Source organism: Dama dama, chromosome 27 (assembly GCF_033118175.1).
Source record: "Dama dama isolate Ldn47 chromosome 27, ASM3311817v1, whole genome shotgun sequence".
Classification (NCBI taxonomy): Eukaryota; Metazoa; Chordata; class Mammalia; order Artiodactyla; family Cervidae; genus Dama; species Dama dama.
The window spans coordinates 26337948-26358434 of record NC_083707.1 but is presented as its reverse complement, the minus strand read 5'-3'; the positions used below and the strand labels follow the sequence as shown (position 1 = coordinate 26358434).

Below are 20487 nucleotides of genomic sequence, written 5' to 3'. Positions count from 1 at the left end.
ACGGAGGTTTGTGACACTGTACAGGAGACAGGGATCAAGACCATTCCCATGGAAAAGAAATGCAAAAAGGCTGAATGGCTGTCTGAGGAGGCCTTACAAATAGCTGTGAGAAGAAGAGAAGCAAAAAGCAAGGGAGAAAAGGAAAGATATTTCCATTTGAATGCAGAGTTCCAAAGAATAGCCAGGAGAGATAAGAAAGCCTTTCTCAGCAATCAATGCAAAGAAATAGAGGAAAACAACAGAATGGGAAAGACTAGAGATCTCTTCAAGAAAATTAGAGATACCAAGGGAACATTTCAGGCAAAGATGGGTTCGATAAAGGACAGAAATGGTATGGACCTAACAGAAGCAGAAGATATTAAGAAGAGGTGGCAAGAATACACAGAAGAACTGTACAAAAAAGATCTTCACGACCCAGATAATCACAATGGTGTTATCACTCACCTAGAACCAGACATCCTGGAATGTGAAGTCAAGTGGGCCTTAGAAAGCATCACTACGAACAAAGCTAGTGGATGTGATGGAATTCCAGTTGAGCTATTTCACATCCTGAAAGATGATGCCGTGAAAGTGCTGCACTCAATATGCCAGCAAATTTGGAAAGCTCAGCAGTGGCCACAGGACTGGAAAAGGTCAGTTTTCATTCCAATCCCGAAGAAAGGCAACCCCACAGAATGCTCAAACTACCGCACAATTGCACTCATCTCACACGCTAGTAAAGTAATGCTCAGAATTCTCCAAGCCAGGCTTCAGCAATACGTGAACCATGAACTTCCAGATGTTCAAGCTGGTTTTAGAAAAGGCAGAGGAACCAGAGATCAAATTGCCAACATCCGCTGGATCATCCAAAAAGCAAGAGAGTTCCAGAAGAACATCTATTTCTGCTTTATTGACTACGCCAAAGCCTTCGACTGTGTGGATCACAATAAACTGTGGAAAATTCTGAAAGAGATGGGAATACCAGACCACCTGACCTGCCTCTTGAGAAACCTGTATGCAGGTCAGGAAGCAACGGTTAGAACTGGACATGGACCAACAGACTGGTTCCAAATAGGAAAAGGAGTACGTCAAGGCTGTATATTGTCACCATGCTTATTTAACTTCTGTGCAGAGTACATCATGAGAAACGCTGGGCTGGAAGAAGTGCAAGCTGGAATCAAGACTGCTGGGAGAAATATCAATAACCTCAGATATGCAGATGACACCGCTCTTATGGCAGAGTGAAGAGGAACTAAAAAGCCTCTTGATGAAAGTGAAAGAAGAGAGTGAAAAAGTTGGCTTCAAGCTCAACATTCAGAAAACTAAGATCATGGCATCTGGTCCCATCACCTCATGGAAAGTAGATGGGGAGGCAGTGGAAACAGTGTCAGACTTTATTTTTTGGGGCTCCAAAATCACCTCAGATGGTGATTGCAGTCATGAAATTAAAAGCCGCTTACTCCTTGGAAGGAAAGTTATGACCAACCTAGACAGCATATTAAAAAGCAGAGACATTACTTTGCCAAGAAAGGTCTGTCTGGTCAAGGCTGTGGTTTTTCCAGTGGTCATGTATGGATGTGAGAGTTGGACTGTGAAGAAAGCTGAGCGCCGAAAAATGGATGCTTTTGAACTATGGTGTTGGAGAAGATTCTTGAGAGTCCCTTGGACTGCAAGGAGATCCAATTAGTCCATCCTAAAGGAGATCAGTCCTGGGTGTTCACTGGAAGGACTGATGCTGAAGCTGAAACTCCAGTACTTTGGCCACCTCATGCGAAGAGTTGACTCATTGGAAAAGACCCTGATGCTGGGAGGGACTGGGGGCAGGAGGAGAAGGGGATGACAGAGGATGAGATGGCTAGATGGCATCACCAACTCGATGGGCATGAATTTGAGTGAACTCTGGGAGTTGGTGATGGACAGGGAGGCCTTGCATGCTGCGACTCATGGGGTTGCAAAGAATCAGACATGACTGAGTGACTGAACTGAACTGAACATCACTAAGGTAGCACAGAAGAGATCACGATACATTAAAACATTAAAAATACTCATCATAACCAAAGTATGATATCCAAACTAGATGGAAGATTTTTTTTCAGTTGTCAAAACACTCATTTAAAAAATAATAATAATAACACACAGACACAAAGGAGAGCAAAATTTATAAGTGCTCTGTATTTCTAAAATGCAACTTGCCAATAAATAACAAAATCCTTACTGAAGGTGTTCCAAAACTCTGAATGCCATTTTCAGCTTTAATAACTACAGTTACAAAAACCATCATCTTTAATTGTTTAAATTTAAAACTGAAATTTTATTTACATTTTTTGTAAATTTTTAATACAACATATTTTAATTCTTTATTTCAATGTTTGCATTCTTTAATCAGAGGGACTGTTAAAAAGAAAAAAAGAGAGGAAGAGTCAGACAAAAAAAAAAAGCCCATAAGACTAACTGGAACAATAGTCTACATCATGTTATGGTCTACATTAAAGGAGAGGTAGGAAGGAGGAATCGGAGAAGGCAATGGCAACACACTCCAGTACTCTTGCCTGGAAAATCCCATGGACAAAGGAGCCTGGTAGGTTGCATTCCATGGGGTCACTAAGACATGACTGAGCGACTTCACTTTCACTTTTCACTTTCATACATTGGAGAAGGAATTGGCAACCCACTCCAGTACTCTTGCCTGGAGAATCCCCAGGGACGGGGGAGCCTGGTGGGCTGCCTTCTATGGGGTCGCAGAGTCGGTCACGACTGAAGCGACGCAACAGCAGCAGGAAGGAGGAATAGAGGATCACTATTTTAGAGACATACTTAGCAATGTCTATGATCGCATATGAAGGGAATGTCCTAAGTTAAAAAATAAAATATAACTTTTTGAAAATTACTTGTGGGAGAATGAGAAAGAAAAGCATTTCTGATTTAGAAGGCTGAGTAAAAAGTAACTGTATTAGCCAAGTTAAGAAACACTGGAAGAGATGAGTAGTAAAATGTGACGGTATTAACCAAGTTGAGAGATACTGGAAAAGTTGGTTTGACAGAAAAGTACAAATGTAAAGCACCTAAAAAAACCTCAATGCATGATATCCAGTAAACAAGTAGAAAGATGGAAAAGAAAATTAGGGGGAATATATGAAGAGCAGACAAGGTGAAACAAACACTGAAGAAACAATCTAGAGAAATATAGACGTTTAAAGGAAGGTTCAAAGAAACAGAAAAACTAAGAGTAAATAATGTTATAGAAGCCCGATCTAGTAAACTAACAAAAAGAAATAGTAATTAAAGAGATAAAGGCAAAGCCATCAACCAAACTATTAAGCTTAACATTTCTCTTTAAATAAAAATTGAAACTGCCAGGTTTCCCTAGTGGCTCAGTGCTAAAGAATCCACCTGCCAATGTGGAAAACACAGTTTCCATCCCTAATCCAAGAAGATCCCACCTGCCACAGAGCAACTAAGCCCATGTGCCACAACTACTAAGCCTGTGTTCTGGAGCCCAGGAGCCACAACCACTGAGCCCGTGTGCCGCAACTACAGAGTCAACATGCAACAACTATCGAAGAACAGACATGACTTCTCATGCTTCACAACAATAGAAGCCGCAGCAATGAGAAAGCTGCACACCGCAACTAAAGTAGCTCCCATTTACCACAATTAGGGGGAAAAACGCCCATGCAGCAACAAAGCCCCAATACAGCCACCAATAGATATACATAAACAATTATTTTTTTGAAAAACTGAACTAAGTTAGTACCAACAAAATTCAATACAAAAAAGATAACCATGCATAAAAGTGATGGAGCATGAGTGAACAAAACAAAGCAGGTTAGAATAACTATCAGCAGGTAAATTAGTCAATAATGCTAAACAATTAACTACAAATAAAATATAAACACAAATTAAAAGATTTTTTGAAACCTGATGTACAAACAAAAGTTGTATTGGGAGGAGTGAATAAAATAAAGCACAATTTCAAAGTACACTTATTCAATACCTAAAATAATATCAATCTGATGACACTACATACCTGCCAGAATGACCAAAATGAAAAAAATGGAAAGTACCAAGTGTTGAGGATGATGTGAAACCAACCTAAATTGCACTCAATGCTATAAAGGTATAAACTGATATGAATATTTTCAAGATTAATGCAACCATTTGGTAGAACCTAATACAGACCAGTGGGCTTCCCCCATGGCTCAGCAGTAAAGAATCTGCCTGCCATGCAGAAGCCTCAAGGTATTAGCGTTTAATCCCTACATCAGGAAGATCCCCTGCAGAAGGGGATGGCAACCTACTCCAGTATTCCTGCCTGGAGAATCTCATGGACAGAGGAGCCCGGTGGGCAGTCCATGGGATCACAAACAGCCAGTCACAACTGAAGCAATTTAGCACACACAATTACAAACCAGTAATTTCACTCCAAAGTATATACCCAATTGACTTGCACATATGATCAGAAGAAATGTCCTGGGAAGTTCACTGCCACACTATATGTAACAGCCAACAACACAAATGTCCATCAAGAGAATAACGCACAAGCAATGACAGCATATCCACAAAATGGAAACTCTAATATACTGCAATGAGAATGAATTCAGATGAACAATATTGAGCTTTGGAAGTCAGATGCAAAAGACTACCAACTGCATGATTCTACTCTTATAAAGATCAAAAAGCAGGTAATACTATGCTGTTAAAAGTCAAAACCATGGTGTCCTGAAGAAATGGGATATACGGCTCAGAGAAGTGAGGAGTTTCTAAAGTGCCGGTGATGGAGTCCTGGAGTTCTGTTGTTTGACATGGGTGTTGAATACACAGATGTGCTCAGTATGAAAAAAATTCACTGAGCTGGACTTAAATTTTCTCAATTAGGAGTAAAAACAGGGGTAAAAATGTTTAAACTTATAAAAATAACTAAACTATCTTCTAACAGGACCTAAAATAAAACAAACCAAAAGCCCATCAGGGCTCCCTATTGTATACTCGACTGAGAATATCTATCTTCCCAACCCAGGGATCGAACCCAGGTTTCCTGCATTGCAAGCAGAAGATTCACCACTGAGCCACCAGGGAACCAAATGGAAACAAAAACAAAAAGCCCCTATATATGCTGTCTGCAAGAGACCCACCTCAAACCTAGGGACACCTACAGACAAAGGGGCTGGAAAAAGATATTTCATGCAAATGGAGACCAAAAGAAAGTAGGAGTAGCAATACTCATATCAGATAAAGTAGACTTTAAAATAAAGACCATGACAAGAGACAAAGAAGGACACTACATAATGATCAAGGGATCAATCCAAGAATATAATTATGAACATATATGCACCCAACATAGGAGCACCTCAGTATGTAAGGCAAATGCTAACAAGCATGAAAGGGGAAATTTTAACAGTAGCATAGTAATAGTGGGGGACTTTAATATCCCACTCACACCTATGGATAAAACCACCAAACAGAAAATTAGCAAGGAAACACAAGTTCTAAATGATACAATGGACTAATTAGATCTAGTTGATATCTATAGGGCATTTCACCCAAAAACAATGGATTTCACCTTTCTCTCAAGTGCACATGGAACATTCTCCAGGAGAGATCACCTCCTGGGCCACAAATCTAGCCATGGTAAATTTTAAAAATTGAAATGATTTCAAGCATTTTTCCTGATCACAATGTGGTAAGATTAGATATCAACTACAAAAAGGAAAAAAAAAAACTATAGAAAACGCAAACATATGGAGGCTAAACAACATGCTCCTGAATAACCAACTGATCACAGAAGACATAAAAAAGGAAATCAAAATATTCATAGAAACAAATGAAAATGAAAACAGAACACCACCTATGGGATTCAGTAAAAGCAGTGCTAAGAGGGAGGTTCACAGCAATACAAGCTTACCTCAGGAAACAAGAGAAACATCAAATAAACAACCTAACGTCACATCTAAAGCAACTAGAAAAAGAAGAAAAGAACCCCAAAGTTAATAGAAGGAAAGAAATCATAAAAATCAGAGCAGAAGTAAATGAGAAAGAAATGAAGGAGACTATAGCAAAGATCAACAAAACTAAAAGCTGGCTCTTTGAGAAGATAAATAAAACAGACAAACTGTTAGCCAGACTCATCAAGAAAAAAAGGGAGAAGAATCAAATCAATAAAGTTAGAAATGAAAATGGAGAAATCACAAAGCCAACACAGAACTACAAAAGATCATAGGAGACTACTATGAGCAACTATATGCCAAAAAATGGGCAACTTGGAAGAAAGGGACAAATTCTTAGAAAAGTATAACGTTCCAAAACTGAGGCAGGAAGAAATAGAAAATCTGAACAGACCAATCACAAGCACAGACATCAAAACTGTAATCAAAAATCTTCCAACAAAAACCCAGGACCAAATGGGATCACAGGTGAATTCTATCAAAAATTTAGAGAAGCGCTAACACCTATTCTAATCAAACTCTTTCAGAAAACTGCAGAGAAAGGCAAACTCCCAAACTCATTCTATGAGGCCACCATCACCCTGATTCCAAAACCAGACAAAGATGCCACGAAAAAAGAAAACTACGGGCCATTATCACTGATGAACAAAGATGCAAAAATCCTCAACAAAATTCTAGCAAACAGAATCCAGCAACACATTAAAAAGATCATACATCATGACCAAGTGGGCCTTATTCCAGGGATGCAAGAATTCTTCAACATTTGCAAATCAATCAATGGGATACATCATATTAACAAACTGAAAAATAAAAACCATATGATTAACTCAATAGATGCAGAGAAAGCCTTTGACAAAATTCAATACCCATTTATGATAAAAACTTTCCAGAAGGCAGGCATAGAAGGAACATGGTGGTGGTTTAGTTACTAAGTCATGTCCAACTCTTGTGACCCCATGGACTGTAGCTTGCCAGGCTCCTCTGTCCATGGGATTCTCCAGGCAAGAATACTTGAGTGGGTTGCCATTTTCTCCTCCACTTGATCTCCGCAACCCAGGAATCAAACCCAGGTCTCCTGCACTGGAGGCAGATTCTTTACCAACTGAGCGATGAAGGAAGCCCCCACCTCAACATAATGAAAGCCATACATGACAAACCCGGAGCAGACATTATCCTCAATGGCAAAAGATTGAAAGCATTTCCTCTAAAATTAGGAACAAGACAAGGGTGCCCACTCTCACCACTACTATTCAACACAGTTTTGGAAGACCTAGCCACAGCAATCTGAGAAGAAAGAAAAATAAAAGGAATCGATTGGAAAAGCAGCAGCAAAACTCTCAGTGTTTGCAGAGGACATGAACCTCTACAAAGAAGACGTTAAAGATACCACCAGAAAATTACTAGAGCTAATCAATGAATATAGTAAAATTACAGGATATAAAGTTAATACACAAAAATCCCTTGCATTCCTATACACTAACAATGAAAAAACAGAGAAATTAAGAAATCAATCCCATTCACCATTGCAATGAAAAGAATAAAATACTTAGGAATAAATCTACCTAAAGAAACAAAAGACCTATATATAGAAAACTATAAAACACTGGTGAAAGAAATAAAATATGACACAAATAGATGGAGAAATATACTATGCTAGTGAATAGGAACAATCAATATAGTGAAAATGAGTATACTACCCAAAGAAATCTATAGATTCAATGTACTCCCTATCAAGTTTCCAATGGTATTTTTCAGAGAACTAGAACAAATAATTTCACAATTTGTATGGAAATACAAAAAACCTCGAATAGCCAAAGCAATCCAGAGAAAGAAGAACGAAACAAGAATCAACTTTCCTGACTTCAGACTATACTACAAAGCTACAGTCATCAAGACAGTATGGTACTAGCACTAAGACAGAAATATAGATCAATGGAACAAAATAGAAAGCCCAGAGACAAATTCACACACCTATGGACACCTTTGACTAAGGAGGCAAAATATGCAATGGAGAAAAGACAATCTCTTTAACAAGGGGTGCTGGGAAAACTGGTCAACCACTTGTAAAAGAATGAAACTAGAATACTTTCTAACACCATACACAAAAATAAACTCAAAATGGATTAAAAACCTAAATGTAAGACCAGAAACTATAAAATTCTTAGAGGAAAACATAGGCAAAACATTCTCTGACATAAATCACAGCAAGATCCTCTATGACCAACCTCCCAGAGTAATGGAAATAAAAACAAAAATAAACAAATGGGACCTAATTAAACTTAAAAGTTTTTGCACAGCAAACGAAACTATAAGCAAGGTGAAAATGCAGCCTTCAGAATGGGAGAAAATAATAGCAAATGAAACATCCAACAAAGAATTAATCTCCAAAGTATACAAGCAGCTCAACATCAGAAAAACGAACCCCATCAAAAAGTGGTCCAAAGAACTAAACAGACATTTCTCCAAAGAACACATACAGATGGCTAATAAACACATGAAAAGATGTTTGACATCAATCTTTATTAGAGAAATGCAAATGAAAACCACAATGAGGTATCATCTCACAACAGTCAGAACGGCTGCCATCAAAAAGTCTACAAACAATAAATGCTGGAGAGGGTGTGGAGAAAAGGGAACCCTCTTACACTGTTAGTGGGAATGCAAATTGGTACAGCCACTATGGAGAACAGTGTGGAGATTCCTTAAAAAACTGAAAATAGAACTGTCATATAACCCAGCAATCGCACTGCTGGGCATACATACCGAGGAGACCAGAATTGAAAGACAAATGTACTCCAATGTTCACTGAACACAGTTCATTCAGCTGTTTACAACAGCTAAGACACGGAAACAACCTAGATAGCCATTGGCGGATGAATGGCTAAGGAAGGTGGGGTACATATACACAATGGAATATTCAGTTCAGTTCAGTTCAGTCACTCAGTCATGTCTGATTCTTTGCAACCCCATGAACTGCAGCACGCAAGGCCTCCCTGTCCATCACCAACTCCCAGAGTTCACTCAAACTCATGCCCATCGAGTTGGTGATGCCATCTAGCCATCTCATCCTCTGTCATCCCCTTCTCCTCCTGCCCCCACAGTCCCTCCCAGCATCAGGGTCTTTTCCAATGAGTCAACTCTTCGCATGAGGTGGCCAAAGTACTGGAGTTTCAGCTTCAGCATCAGTCCTTCCAGTGAACACCCAGGACTGATCTCCTTTAGGATGGACTAATTGGATCTCCTTGCAGTCCAAGGGACTCTCAAGAATCTTCTCCAACACCATAGTTCAAAAGCATCCATTTTTCGGCGCTCAGCTTTCTTCACAGTCCAACTCTCACATCCATACATGACCACTGGAAAAACCACAGCCTTGACCAGACAGACCTTTCTTGGCAAAGTAATGTCTCTGCTTTTTAATATGCTGTCTAGGTTGGTCATAACTTTCCTTCCAAGGAGTAAGCGGCTTTTAATTTCATGACTGCAATCACCATCTGAGGTGATTTTGGAGCCCCAAAAAATAAAGTCTGACACTGTTTCCACTGCCTCCCCATCTACTTTCCATGAGGTGATGGGACCAGATGCCATGATCTTAGTTTTCTGAATGTTGAGCTTGAAGCCAACTTTTTCACTCTCTTCTTTCACTTTCATCAAGAGGCTTTTTAGTTCCTCTTCACTCTGCCATAAGAGCGGTGTCATCTGCATATCTGAGGTTATTGATATTTCTCCCAGCAGTCTTGATTCCAGCTTGCACTTCTTCCAGCCCAGCGTTTCTCATGATGTACTCTGCACAGAAGTTAAATAAGCATGGTGACAATATACAGCCTTGACGTACTCCTTTTCCTATTTGGAACCAGTCTGTTGGTCCATGTCCAGTTCTAACCGTTGCTTCCTGACCTGCATACAGGTTTCTCAAGAGGCAGGTCAGGTGGTCTGGTATTCCCATCTCTTTCAGAATTTTCCACAGTTTATTGTGATCCACACAGTCGAAGGCTTTGGCGTAGTCAGTAAAGCAGAAATAGATGTTCTTCTGGAACTCTCTTGCTTTTTGGATGATCCAGCGGATGTTGGCAATTTGATCTCTGGTTCCTCTGCCTTTTCTAAAACCAGCTTGAACATCTGGAAGTTCATGGTTCACGTATTGCTGAAGCCTGGCTTGGAGAATTCTGAGCATTACTTTACTAGCGTGTGAGATGAGTGCAATTGTGCGGTAGTTTGAGCATTCTGTGGGGTTGCCTTTCTTCGGGATTGGAATGAAAACTGACCTTTTCCAGTCCTGTGGCCACTGCTGAGCTTTCCAAATTTGCTGGCATATTGAGTGCAGCACTTTCACGGCATCATCTTTCAGGATGTGAAATAGCTCAACTGGAATTCCATCACATCCACTAGCTTTGTTCGTAGTGATGCTTTCTAAGGCCCACTTGACTTCACATTCCAGGATGTCTGGTTCTAGGTGAGTGATAACACCATTGTGATTATCTGGGTCGTGAAGATCTTTTTTGTACAGTTCTTCTGTGTATTCTTGCCACCTCTTCTTAATATCTTCTGCTTCTGTTAGGTCCATACCATTTCTGTCCTTTATCGAACCCATCTTTGCCTGAAATGTTCCCTTGGTATCTCTAATTTTCTTGAAGAGATCTCTAGTCTTTCCCATTCTGTTGTTTTCCTCTATTTCTTTGCATTGATTGCTGAGAAAGGCTTTCTTATCTCTCCTGGCTATTCTTTGGAACTCTGCATTCAAATGGAAATATCTTTCCTTTTCTCCCTTGCTTTTTGCTTCTCTTCTTCTCACAGCTATTTGTAAGGCCTCCTCAGACAGCCATTCAGCCTTTTTGCATTTCTTTTCCATGGGAATGGTCTTGATCCCTGTCTCCTGTACAGTGTCACAAACCTCCGTCCATAGTTCATCAGGCACTCTGTCTATCAGATCTAGTCCCTTAAAATCTATTTCTCACTTCCATTGAAGTCATAAGGGATTTGATTTAGGTCATACCTGAATGGTCTAGTGGCTCTCCATACTTTCTTCAATTTAAGTCCGAATTTGGCCATAAGGAATTCATGATCTGAGCCACAGTCAGCTCCCGGTCTTGTTTTTGTTGACTGTAGAGAGCTTCTCCATCTTTGGCTGCAAAGAATCTAATCAATCTGATTTCGGTGTCGACCATCTGATGATGTTCATGTGTAGTCCTCTCTTGTGTTGTTGGAAGAGGGTGTTTGCTATGACCAGTGCGTTCTCTTGGCAAAACTCTGTTAGCCTTTGACCTGCTTCATTCCGTACTCCAAGGCCAAATTTGCCTGTTACTCCAGGTATTTCTTGACTTCCTACTTTTGCATTCCAGTCCCCTATAATGAGAAGGACATCTTTTTTGGGTGTTAGTTCTAAACGGTCTTTTAGGTCTTCATAGGTCCGTTCAACTTCAGCTTCTTCAGCGTTACTGGTTGGGGCATAGGCTTGGATTACCGTGATATTGAATGGTTTGCCTTGGAAACGAACAGAGATCATTTTGTCGTTTTTGAGATTGCATCCAAGTACTGCATTTTGGACTCTTTTGTTGACCATGAAGGCTACTCCATTTCTTCTAAGGAATTCCTGCCCACAGTAGTAGATATAATGGTCATCTGAATTAAATTCACCCATTCCAGTCCATTTTAGTTCGCTCATTCCTAGAATGTCGACGTTCACTCTTGCCATCTCCTGTTTGATCACTTCCAATTTGCCTTGATTCATGGACCTAACATTTCAGGTTCCTATGCAATATTGCTGTTTACAGCATCGAACCTTGCTTCTATCACCAGTCACATCCACAACTGGGTATTGTTTTTGCTTTGCTTCCATCCCTTCATTCTTTCTGGAGTTATTTCTCCACTGATCTCCATTAGCATGTTGGGCACCTAACGATCTGGGGGGTTCCTCTTTCATCATCCTATCATTTTGCCTTTTCACACTGTTCATGGGGTTCTCAAGGCAAGAATACTGAAGTGGTTTGCCATTCCCTTCTCCAGTGGACCACATTCTGTCAGACCTCTCCACCATGACCCGTCCGTCTTGGGTGGCCCCACACGGCATGGTTTAGTTTCACTGAGTTATACAAGGCTGTGGTCCTGTGATCAGATTGGCTAGTTTTCAGTGATTTTGGTTTCAGTGTGTCTGCCCTCTGATGCCCTCTCGCAACACCTGCCGTCTTACCTGGGTTTCTCTTACCTTGGACGTGGTGTATCTCTTCACGGCTGCTCCAGCAAAGCGCAGCCGCTGCTCCTTACCTTGGACAAGGAGTATCTTCTGAAGGCCACCCCTCCTGACCTTGAACATGGAGTAGCTCCTCTTGGCCCTCCTGAGCCCGCGCAGCAGCCGCTCCTTGGAGGTGGGTTAGTGATGTTACCTTATATTTATTGAGCACTTTCCTGAGTGTCAAAAATACTGTAGTAAGTATTTTACTACATGATCTGTCCTTTTTTTTTTTTAACATGACCTATCTTCAGAGGATTAACTCTAAACAAGCCTGTCAAGTATACATAGTAACATTATTGTATGTGTGAGGAAACTGATTTTAAAGAAGTCACTTGTTCAATGCTACGTAGTTGAGAAACTCAGAGTGATACGTTATCATACTTTTACCTCTCAACTTTTGATAGTATATATGTGAAAGATTTGTATTTGTGTTTATAGGGGTTTGGATTAAATGATTCTGGATCCCAGATAGAGATGGCTGTGACGTTTATCTTTTTTCTAAAAGCAAGAGGTTCAACTTTGGTATTTGTTTAGGTTAGGGGAGAAGATTTTGGTGAACTTGGTTGCAATTAGAATGTTGGTTATAGATATTTAGAACTGGATGGATTCTCAAGTATTTCTCAAATCACATTCCATTGCATATTGTGGGAATTTTCATGTATCCTCATCACAGAAGTTTGGGCAACATTTGGTTTCTGTAGCAGAGAAACCTTAATAGCTTTGAATACTTCAGTTTCTGAAATAAGTTTCTGTAGGAGACATATTCATATCATGTAGAACAACATCTTGAAGTACGTCAGTTTGAGACAAAAGCTCATGTGTGGTCCATTCTCTCATTTTGTTTGGGGAGGAAATGGAGACCCATTGTGGTTAAGTGTGTCGCCTAAAAATCACACAGCTGCTAAGTAACACGGGATAAGATCCAGTCATTCTTTTGTACCATGCTTTCTCTGATGATGTTATATAATATCTATTTTTCCTGTATTATGTTAAAAGTTAAAAGATTTGTGTGTAGTTTCTTTTATATTCCCATCTAGTCCAGACACTAGTCTTATACTGAGAAATTAATATATAGTTTTAAAAATTCAAGATTTATTCACATACAAATACCCTATCATTATTACATATTCATAACTGCTGTGTTTAATCATTAAAATGAAAAGAGTACTTTTTCCTGTAGTAAAGTGTCACATATGTTTGGTTTAGTTTCTGTAGAAAGTGTTTCCTGACTGCAATGAGAGAAAGTGGAATACATTGTCCCCTCTGTCGTGGAAGTGTGACTAGAAGAGAGAGAGCATGTCCTGAACGGGCCTTAGACCTTGAAAATATCATGAGGAAATTTTCTGGTAGCTGCAGATGCTGTGCAAAACAGGTAGAGTAAATGTGATATAGTTCTTTGAAAGTCAAGCTTCTGTTCTGAAATTTCTGTTTTAATTGTCTTGGTGTGTACTGTTTTGAAGAGAAATTATTTAGGTTGGGAATAGGGTAAAAAAGGCCAGAAAAGCTGTGACTGTACATCTTCCTAGATAATAAACTTACTGAGAAGAGACCAGAAGATACGTCCTTGAATTTGCCATAATGTTTAGCATGGCATTTTTTCAAAATAATCACTCTTGATTAACCTACTAAATGAACTGAATGAACAAACTGGCATTTAACTCCCTTAAACCCCGTTCTGGTACACTTTCAGTTCTTAAGTAGTTTTTCTGGTAGCATTATTATTGTAATTTTGCCTGTAGAAATGGGCCAAATGGATTATGTAGTCATGGGGAACTCTCTAACTGCCCACTGTACTTGGATATTTATGTGTTTATCTAAAAAAATCACAAAGTATTTGGCAGAAAACTCCTTACTTTTTAAGGAACAGATGGAAAAAATCAGGTATTGGCAATTAACCGACATTATTTCTCCAATCTGGATTTTATTTTGTCATTTGGAGAGGGAGTGAAATGGTGAGAGGTAGTTAGGCTTTGAGTATATTGGTTTATTTAAAGATTTATCACAGCCACTTTCTCAAACAGCTAATAAAGTCATTGAGCAAAACCAATTGCTGTTTTATGCATTCACACAAGACATACCTGATTTTCCATCTCTTTGAGGGAGGTGTTAACTGACAAGGCAATGAAGTGAAGTTGGAAAATATACTTGAAATTTCTGGCTCTGCTCCTTAGAGAGAAACTGAAAAATGTTCCAAGTGTTAATTTGGGAACTTAGTTTTTTAAAGCATTTTCTAACTCTGCCAGGTTACAGTAGTTAAAGAGAGAAAAATATGCCCAGTGCCATGAGGCAACTTCTTAATAATTTTTAATATTACTTTGTGTCTATTAATAGTATTATTTTCAAGTGTAAAATTATTTATTAATTTATAGGGTCAGTTTATGGACAGTTGGACTCATCTCCATTTTCTCTGCATCTAATGGACAGAAACTTACTTCTTATTTTTAGAATTAAATCATTTACTTTAAAAAAAAACAAACTCTTGTTTAAATGGAATATTTACTTACCTGTTTTTGTCTTGTTTTTTTCCTCTTGTTGGCAGTGTCTCAAATCTTAATGAGTTCCCTTTTAAACTAAAAGTCACAATACATTAAAGATTTTTTAAATTTATGTTTAATATGGTGAAAATACATAATGTAAAATAGCCTTTTCTTAGTTTTTTTTTTTTAATAAGTGAAAGATTATGGTAAACCTTATTTTTTTATATAATAAACATCTACATATATTTCCATTTGCTAAGGAAACATGATATGTATTTGATATATATGTGTTAAGTATATGTACACACATATATACACAATTTAATGAGGCATCAAGTGAACAATTAAGAGTGCAGTATTATGAATGGTAAGGTAGAAAACATACCGTTTTTAAGTGTACAATACAGTGGTATTAAGTACATTTACTGTATTGTGTAACAGTCACCGCTATCTGTTTCCAGAATTTTTTCATCATCCCAAACAGAAAATCTGTACCTGTTAACTTGTAACTTGCTGTTCCCCCCGCCCCGCCATCTTCCCAACCCCATCTAGTAACCTATGTTCTACATTATCTCTCTGAATTCTCTTGTTTCTTATAGAAGTGGAATCATATAATGTTTGTTCTTTTGAAAGTCACATTGCTTTTTTAATCAATAATTTACAGATAAAATTCTATCGCATGAGACATCATTACAAATCTTGTAAGAAGTATCAAGATGAATATGGTGTTTCTTCTATCATTCCAAACTTTCAGATCTCTCAAGATTCAGTAGGGAACAGGTAAGTAATATTTATTTTTATCGTTAAAATGGAAATTTGGGGGAGGCTATGTAAGGTATTTTTTGTTTTATTTATATGTGTTTATATTTTTTAATTGCCTGTCTTCATAAGTTTGACACATGTTAAATTGAATCTGGGAAACTGTGCTCAACTTAAGCTTATGTAAGAATTATTTTAAGAAAATTTACATGTTTGAGTAAAAAATAGATTTGTGAATTGAAGGTATTTTCTTTTGCAGGTGAAATTACTTGAAAACTAGAGGAAATCCCTTTTCAGTAATGTCTTTGCAAACTAGAATCTTTTTACTAGTTGTTTGAAATTTTTATTTTGATAAAAAATGTCATGTAAAAAGGAGACTTGGTACTATTATTAGTTCTTTTTTAGTCTCAATTCTTTTAAAGCTAGGTTTTGGTTTGATATGTATCTTATTGTCTCAGGTTTATGTATATTAAACATTTTTATGAAATGTATTTTATGCATAAGAATGGCCAGAATGCACATGTGTGGTTTAAAAATTAGTCACAAAGCAAATCCCTGGTTATTCACTAACCCATATCAAAAATTATATAGCATTTTCCAGCCCCTTAGAGTCTCCTTGAATGCCCATGCTCCATTTGAACCCCATATTCCCAGAGATAATCACTATCCTCTTTTTTGGGTTATTCATTCTTTTGTTTTCTTCATAGTATTACCACCCATGGATGTATCTCTAAACAATGAAATGTTTTATTTTTAAAAACTCAACAGCAAGCACACACAATTGTGTAAAGAAAGGCAGTATTGGCAGTATTATAGAAAGGCTCCCAGGAGACGATATGTTAAGCAAAGTCTTTAACATTTTATTTTAGTAGCATTTCATTTCACTTGTTGCTAATTTTCAGTAATTTAACCACTCTTAAGCACTCATACTATAATAAAGCTTCTTCTCAACTCCTTAGTTAAAACTGTTCTGGTAAAGGTCTTTCATAATTTTTTGATCATTTGTTTTTTAGGTTACTAGCCTTCTCATTTTACTTGGCTCAGTGTCATTGGATGAAATTGGTCACTCCTATTTTGTGATTTTTTAAAATTTCTTTTTATCCCCTTAGGTTCATTCCTTCTGATTTTTTTTTTTTAAGTTGTACTTCTGCTGTATTGGAATTACTCAACAATTTTTTATCAACTCAGTAGATTATTCTTAAGTGCCGGGATTATCTTTGTCTTGTTCAACAATCATGTCTCTGTCTCTTAGCGAAGTTCCTAGTATATGATGTAGGCAGTCACGGCTTGTTAAATAATTCAGTTTTCTTCTCATGAGACATGCCTTCTTCCCTCTTATTCCCCAGGTCCAGCCGGTCGTAGGTAATAGCAGTATTCCTTATCTGTATTCTTCTTCTACCCTATTGTCATTTCCCCATCAAGTCTCCATCATCTCTCACTTGAACTGTTGGAGTATTCTTTTGGTTGGTGATCCTCCTTTAGTCTGTCCTGCATGCTATTGTCAAAGTGTATTTCAGAAGTGTAGCTCTGACCTTTTTCTCTGTCTTTGTACCTTCCCTCTGTACCTTGTCAATGACGTCCCATGGCCCCATAGCAGTGTTTCTCATCCTGAATTCCATTAGCCAGTAACAGCTCTGTGAACTACCTAAACTGCCATTTTGTGTGTAGGTACTATGTGTACATTTTTCTGGAGAGAGAATATAAAAATTCTCAAGGGATTTCATGATCTAATTCAGCAGCTAGCTTAATAAGACAAAATCCTGTATTCTAAAGCCCTTTCTTATTTGCCCTCACCTTTCTTTTTTAGCCTTTGTCTTTCTTGGTTATTCATTACTGCATCATATGCCTTAGCTGTGTTGAGTTATTCCCACCATATCCTTTCCATTCTTGAGAAACAGAATAACTTAGTTGTTAAACATGAAGGCTTGGAGCCAGACTGCCTGGGTACCAGGCTCTTTCCTTTACTAATTGTATGAGTTTGGCAAGAAAGTGTACCTCAGTTTTCTCATTTGTTTGAAAGAGAAAGGGGTAGTGATGATACTATTAAACACCTTATTAGATTGGGAGTCAATAAATAAATAAATAGATTGGTCAATATTGTATTAACCAATAAATAGATTAATACAAGTAAAACAATCAATTTTAAGCTTTTTTTTTTTTTCCTTTTCTGTTTTGGTCACACCATGCAGCTTGTGGAATCTTAGTTCCTTGACCAGGGATTGAACCTGCAGTCTCAGCAGTGAAAGTCCCAGAGTCCAGACCACTAGTTGTAAAAGTTGCTCAGTCGTGTCTGACTCTTTGTGACCCATGGATTTAGTTCATGGAATTCTCCAGGCCAGAATACTGGAGTGGGTAGTCATTCCCTTCTCCAGGGGATCTTCCCAACCCAGGAATCGAACCCAGGTCTCCCACATTGCAGGCAGATTCTTTACCAACTGAACCACAAGGGAAGCCCCCTAACCACTAGACCTCTAGGGAATTCCCTAAATGCTAGTTTTTAATTATCATCATCATCATAATCATCATCATTCCCTCACCTCCACACTTTCACCCCCGTTCTAACCCATACTCTTTGCCAGCTAGTGGACTTTTTCTTCTCTTAGAAAACTTAGATCAAGTGTTAGTTACTCTGAAGTCTTTCCTGTTTACTTGTCTGTCTTTTTTTTTTTAAATCTAGTATTAATAGAATGGGCTTCCTAGTCTTATTCATGGTGTTTATATCCTGTGCATTTGTTTTGGATGTATAATGTGAGGTAGGAAAAGTTTTCCCCAGATGATAACCATTTGTCCTAGTACCATTCATTGAGGAGTCTATTCATTCCCACTGATTTATGATGCCATTTTGGTCCTATACATCTCTATTCTTTTCTGTTGCTTCATTTATTCCTCAAGAACCATGTTACAGTAATTATTGTGGCTTTAACAGTAGGTTTTATTATCACATCAGCTAGGGAAAGTTCTTCTTGTTGTACTTACTAAATTGTTTCTCTTATTTTTAGCTCTTTGCTATTCCACATGAATTTTAGGATCAGACTTTTGGGCTTCCCAAAAATTCCTGTAGAGGTTTTAATTGGCAGCATTGTTTGAATTTACTGAAATCATACATTAATTTGGAGAGAATTGGCATCATGTGACACTTATTTTTCCCACCATTTCCCATCTGTTTGTCTCTCCATTAAAAAAAAATGCACTAAGAGAGGTCCATGTAGAGCACACATGAGTATGTTCTAGTATATCCTTTCCTGGCTTCCCAGGTGTGCTAGTGGTAAAGAACCTGCCTGCCAATGCAGAAGACTCAAGAGACATGGGTTCAATCCCTGTGTTGGGACGATCCCCTGGAGAAGGAAGTGTCAACCCACTCCAGTATTCTTTCCTGGAGAATCCCATGGACAGAGGAGCCTGTTGGGCTGCAGTCCTTGAGGGGTGGGAAAGAGTCAGACACGACTGAGCGCACACACACACGCACGCGCACACACACACATACACACACACACACACATGCATCTTTTCCTAGTAGTAGTGACAGTGAAAGTGTTAGTTGCTAGGAAAGCCTTTAGTTTTTGTTGCTGTACAAATCTTTTTTTTTTTCTTGTTTTGTAATCTAAGTGGTTATTACTAGTGAGTAGGAATATTAAGGATTTTTATGTAATTTAATTTTGTATTTAGAAACCTTGGTGACTAGTTCTAATAGTTCTAAATAATTTTCCTATGTATTCTTTTGGATTTATTACATAGAAACTTGTTTGTCAGTGCAATTTTGTTTCTTACTGCTTTATTTCATACTTGATTTATTGTATTAAATAGGATCTCTATCAGTATTAAATAACAGGTACCTTTTAAAAATTCTTGATTTAGTGGGAATGTGTCTAAAATTTTATTATTAAGTTTAGTTGTTTACTACAGTTTTTTAACATAGATATTCTTCATCTGTTCTGTGATTCTGTCATCCTAAATTTTAAGATTTCTCCATAGAATAGTTCTTACTCAAATTAGAATCTTTTATGTGGTTATAAAAGTATGTATGTCTGGCTCCATTCCCAGATAGTCTGCTATCTAAAGTTTAGGCATTTATATTTTTAAAAGCATTGTGGGTGATCAGAGGGTTTTTTGTTTTTGTTTCCATTTATGGAGGTTGAATTTTATTGAATGGTTTTTCTGTATCGGATAAAATGATCGTTTTTTAAAAATTGATAATATGGTTGCCCGTAATAGATGTTCTATTGTTGAGCTCATTCATATGTTTCTAGAATATACGAGTATGCTACCAGTAGTAGTGTAGGCATGATACAGGATAGTCAGGAAGAGCTAGAATGATGATGATAACTAAGTAATAATGGAAAGTAGAGAACTCTAAGAGGAGGTGGAAGGGAAAAGCGTTTTAAAAGGGCATTAACTTTGATATTAAAATGCTTTAAATTGGAAGTTTTGTGATTGTGTATCCTACCAGTGGAAAAAATTGAGACTATACTCCCAGTATGTGTGTGTTTATTTTAAGACTAAGCATGTATTTTATAGTACTGATTGATACTTTACTTTATAAAACATGCAATAGTTAAGATGAAAAAGTTACTTTAAAGAGAAGTTTGCACAGCAGAAACCAACACAAAATTTTTAAGCAATTTTCAACCAATTATTAAGTTTGCTTTATTTAATGGTATAAAATATTTTCATTCCTAAAGTTTTAATAGTGTTTTTATTGAAAACAATATTGCTGACTATGATTTCTAAAATTTCTTAAAATCTTGATTTAATACAGTGACAATAATTTAAAGATTTGATTTAGATCCAAATCTTTAGATTATTGATACCTGGTCTTGATGACTATCATGGCTGAAAAAGATACCTACAACACACAAAATAATAGATCCAAATGGAAGAAATATGTCATAGTTTGAGATTCCTATATTTTTCAATCCTGTTTGATAAATATCAGAAGGGCTTTTGTTGAAATTTTTATCTTCTTTGATGTTACAGTTATTCTTACAAACCATTTGAAAGTTTTTATAATATTTTATAAGGGCATGTTCAAAACCCAATGATTATATTTATTTGGAAGATTTGAAAACAGTTTAAAAATCTGTTACCAAGTATAGATATGAGACTT

The 20487-nt window shown here is 37.6% G+C and overlaps 1 protein-coding gene across 4 annotated transcripts in view; it reads left to right on the top strand.

Annotated features, from left to right (window-relative positions):
* RNF138 (ring finger protein 138) overlaps window positions 1-20487 on the top strand; it is a 45823-nt gene that overhangs the window by 14090 nt on the left and 11246 nt on the right. For all 4 annotated transcript variants that reach the window (XM_061131387.1, XM_061131385.1, XM_061131383.1 and 1 more), the window contains exons 3-4: window positions 13354-13519; window positions 15289-15404. In XM_061131387.1, coding sequence (XP_060987370.1) covers window positions 13354-13519; window positions 15289-15404 — 282 coding nt within the window. The remainder of the gene's footprint in view (window positions 1-13353; window positions 13520-15288; window positions 15405-20487) is intronic.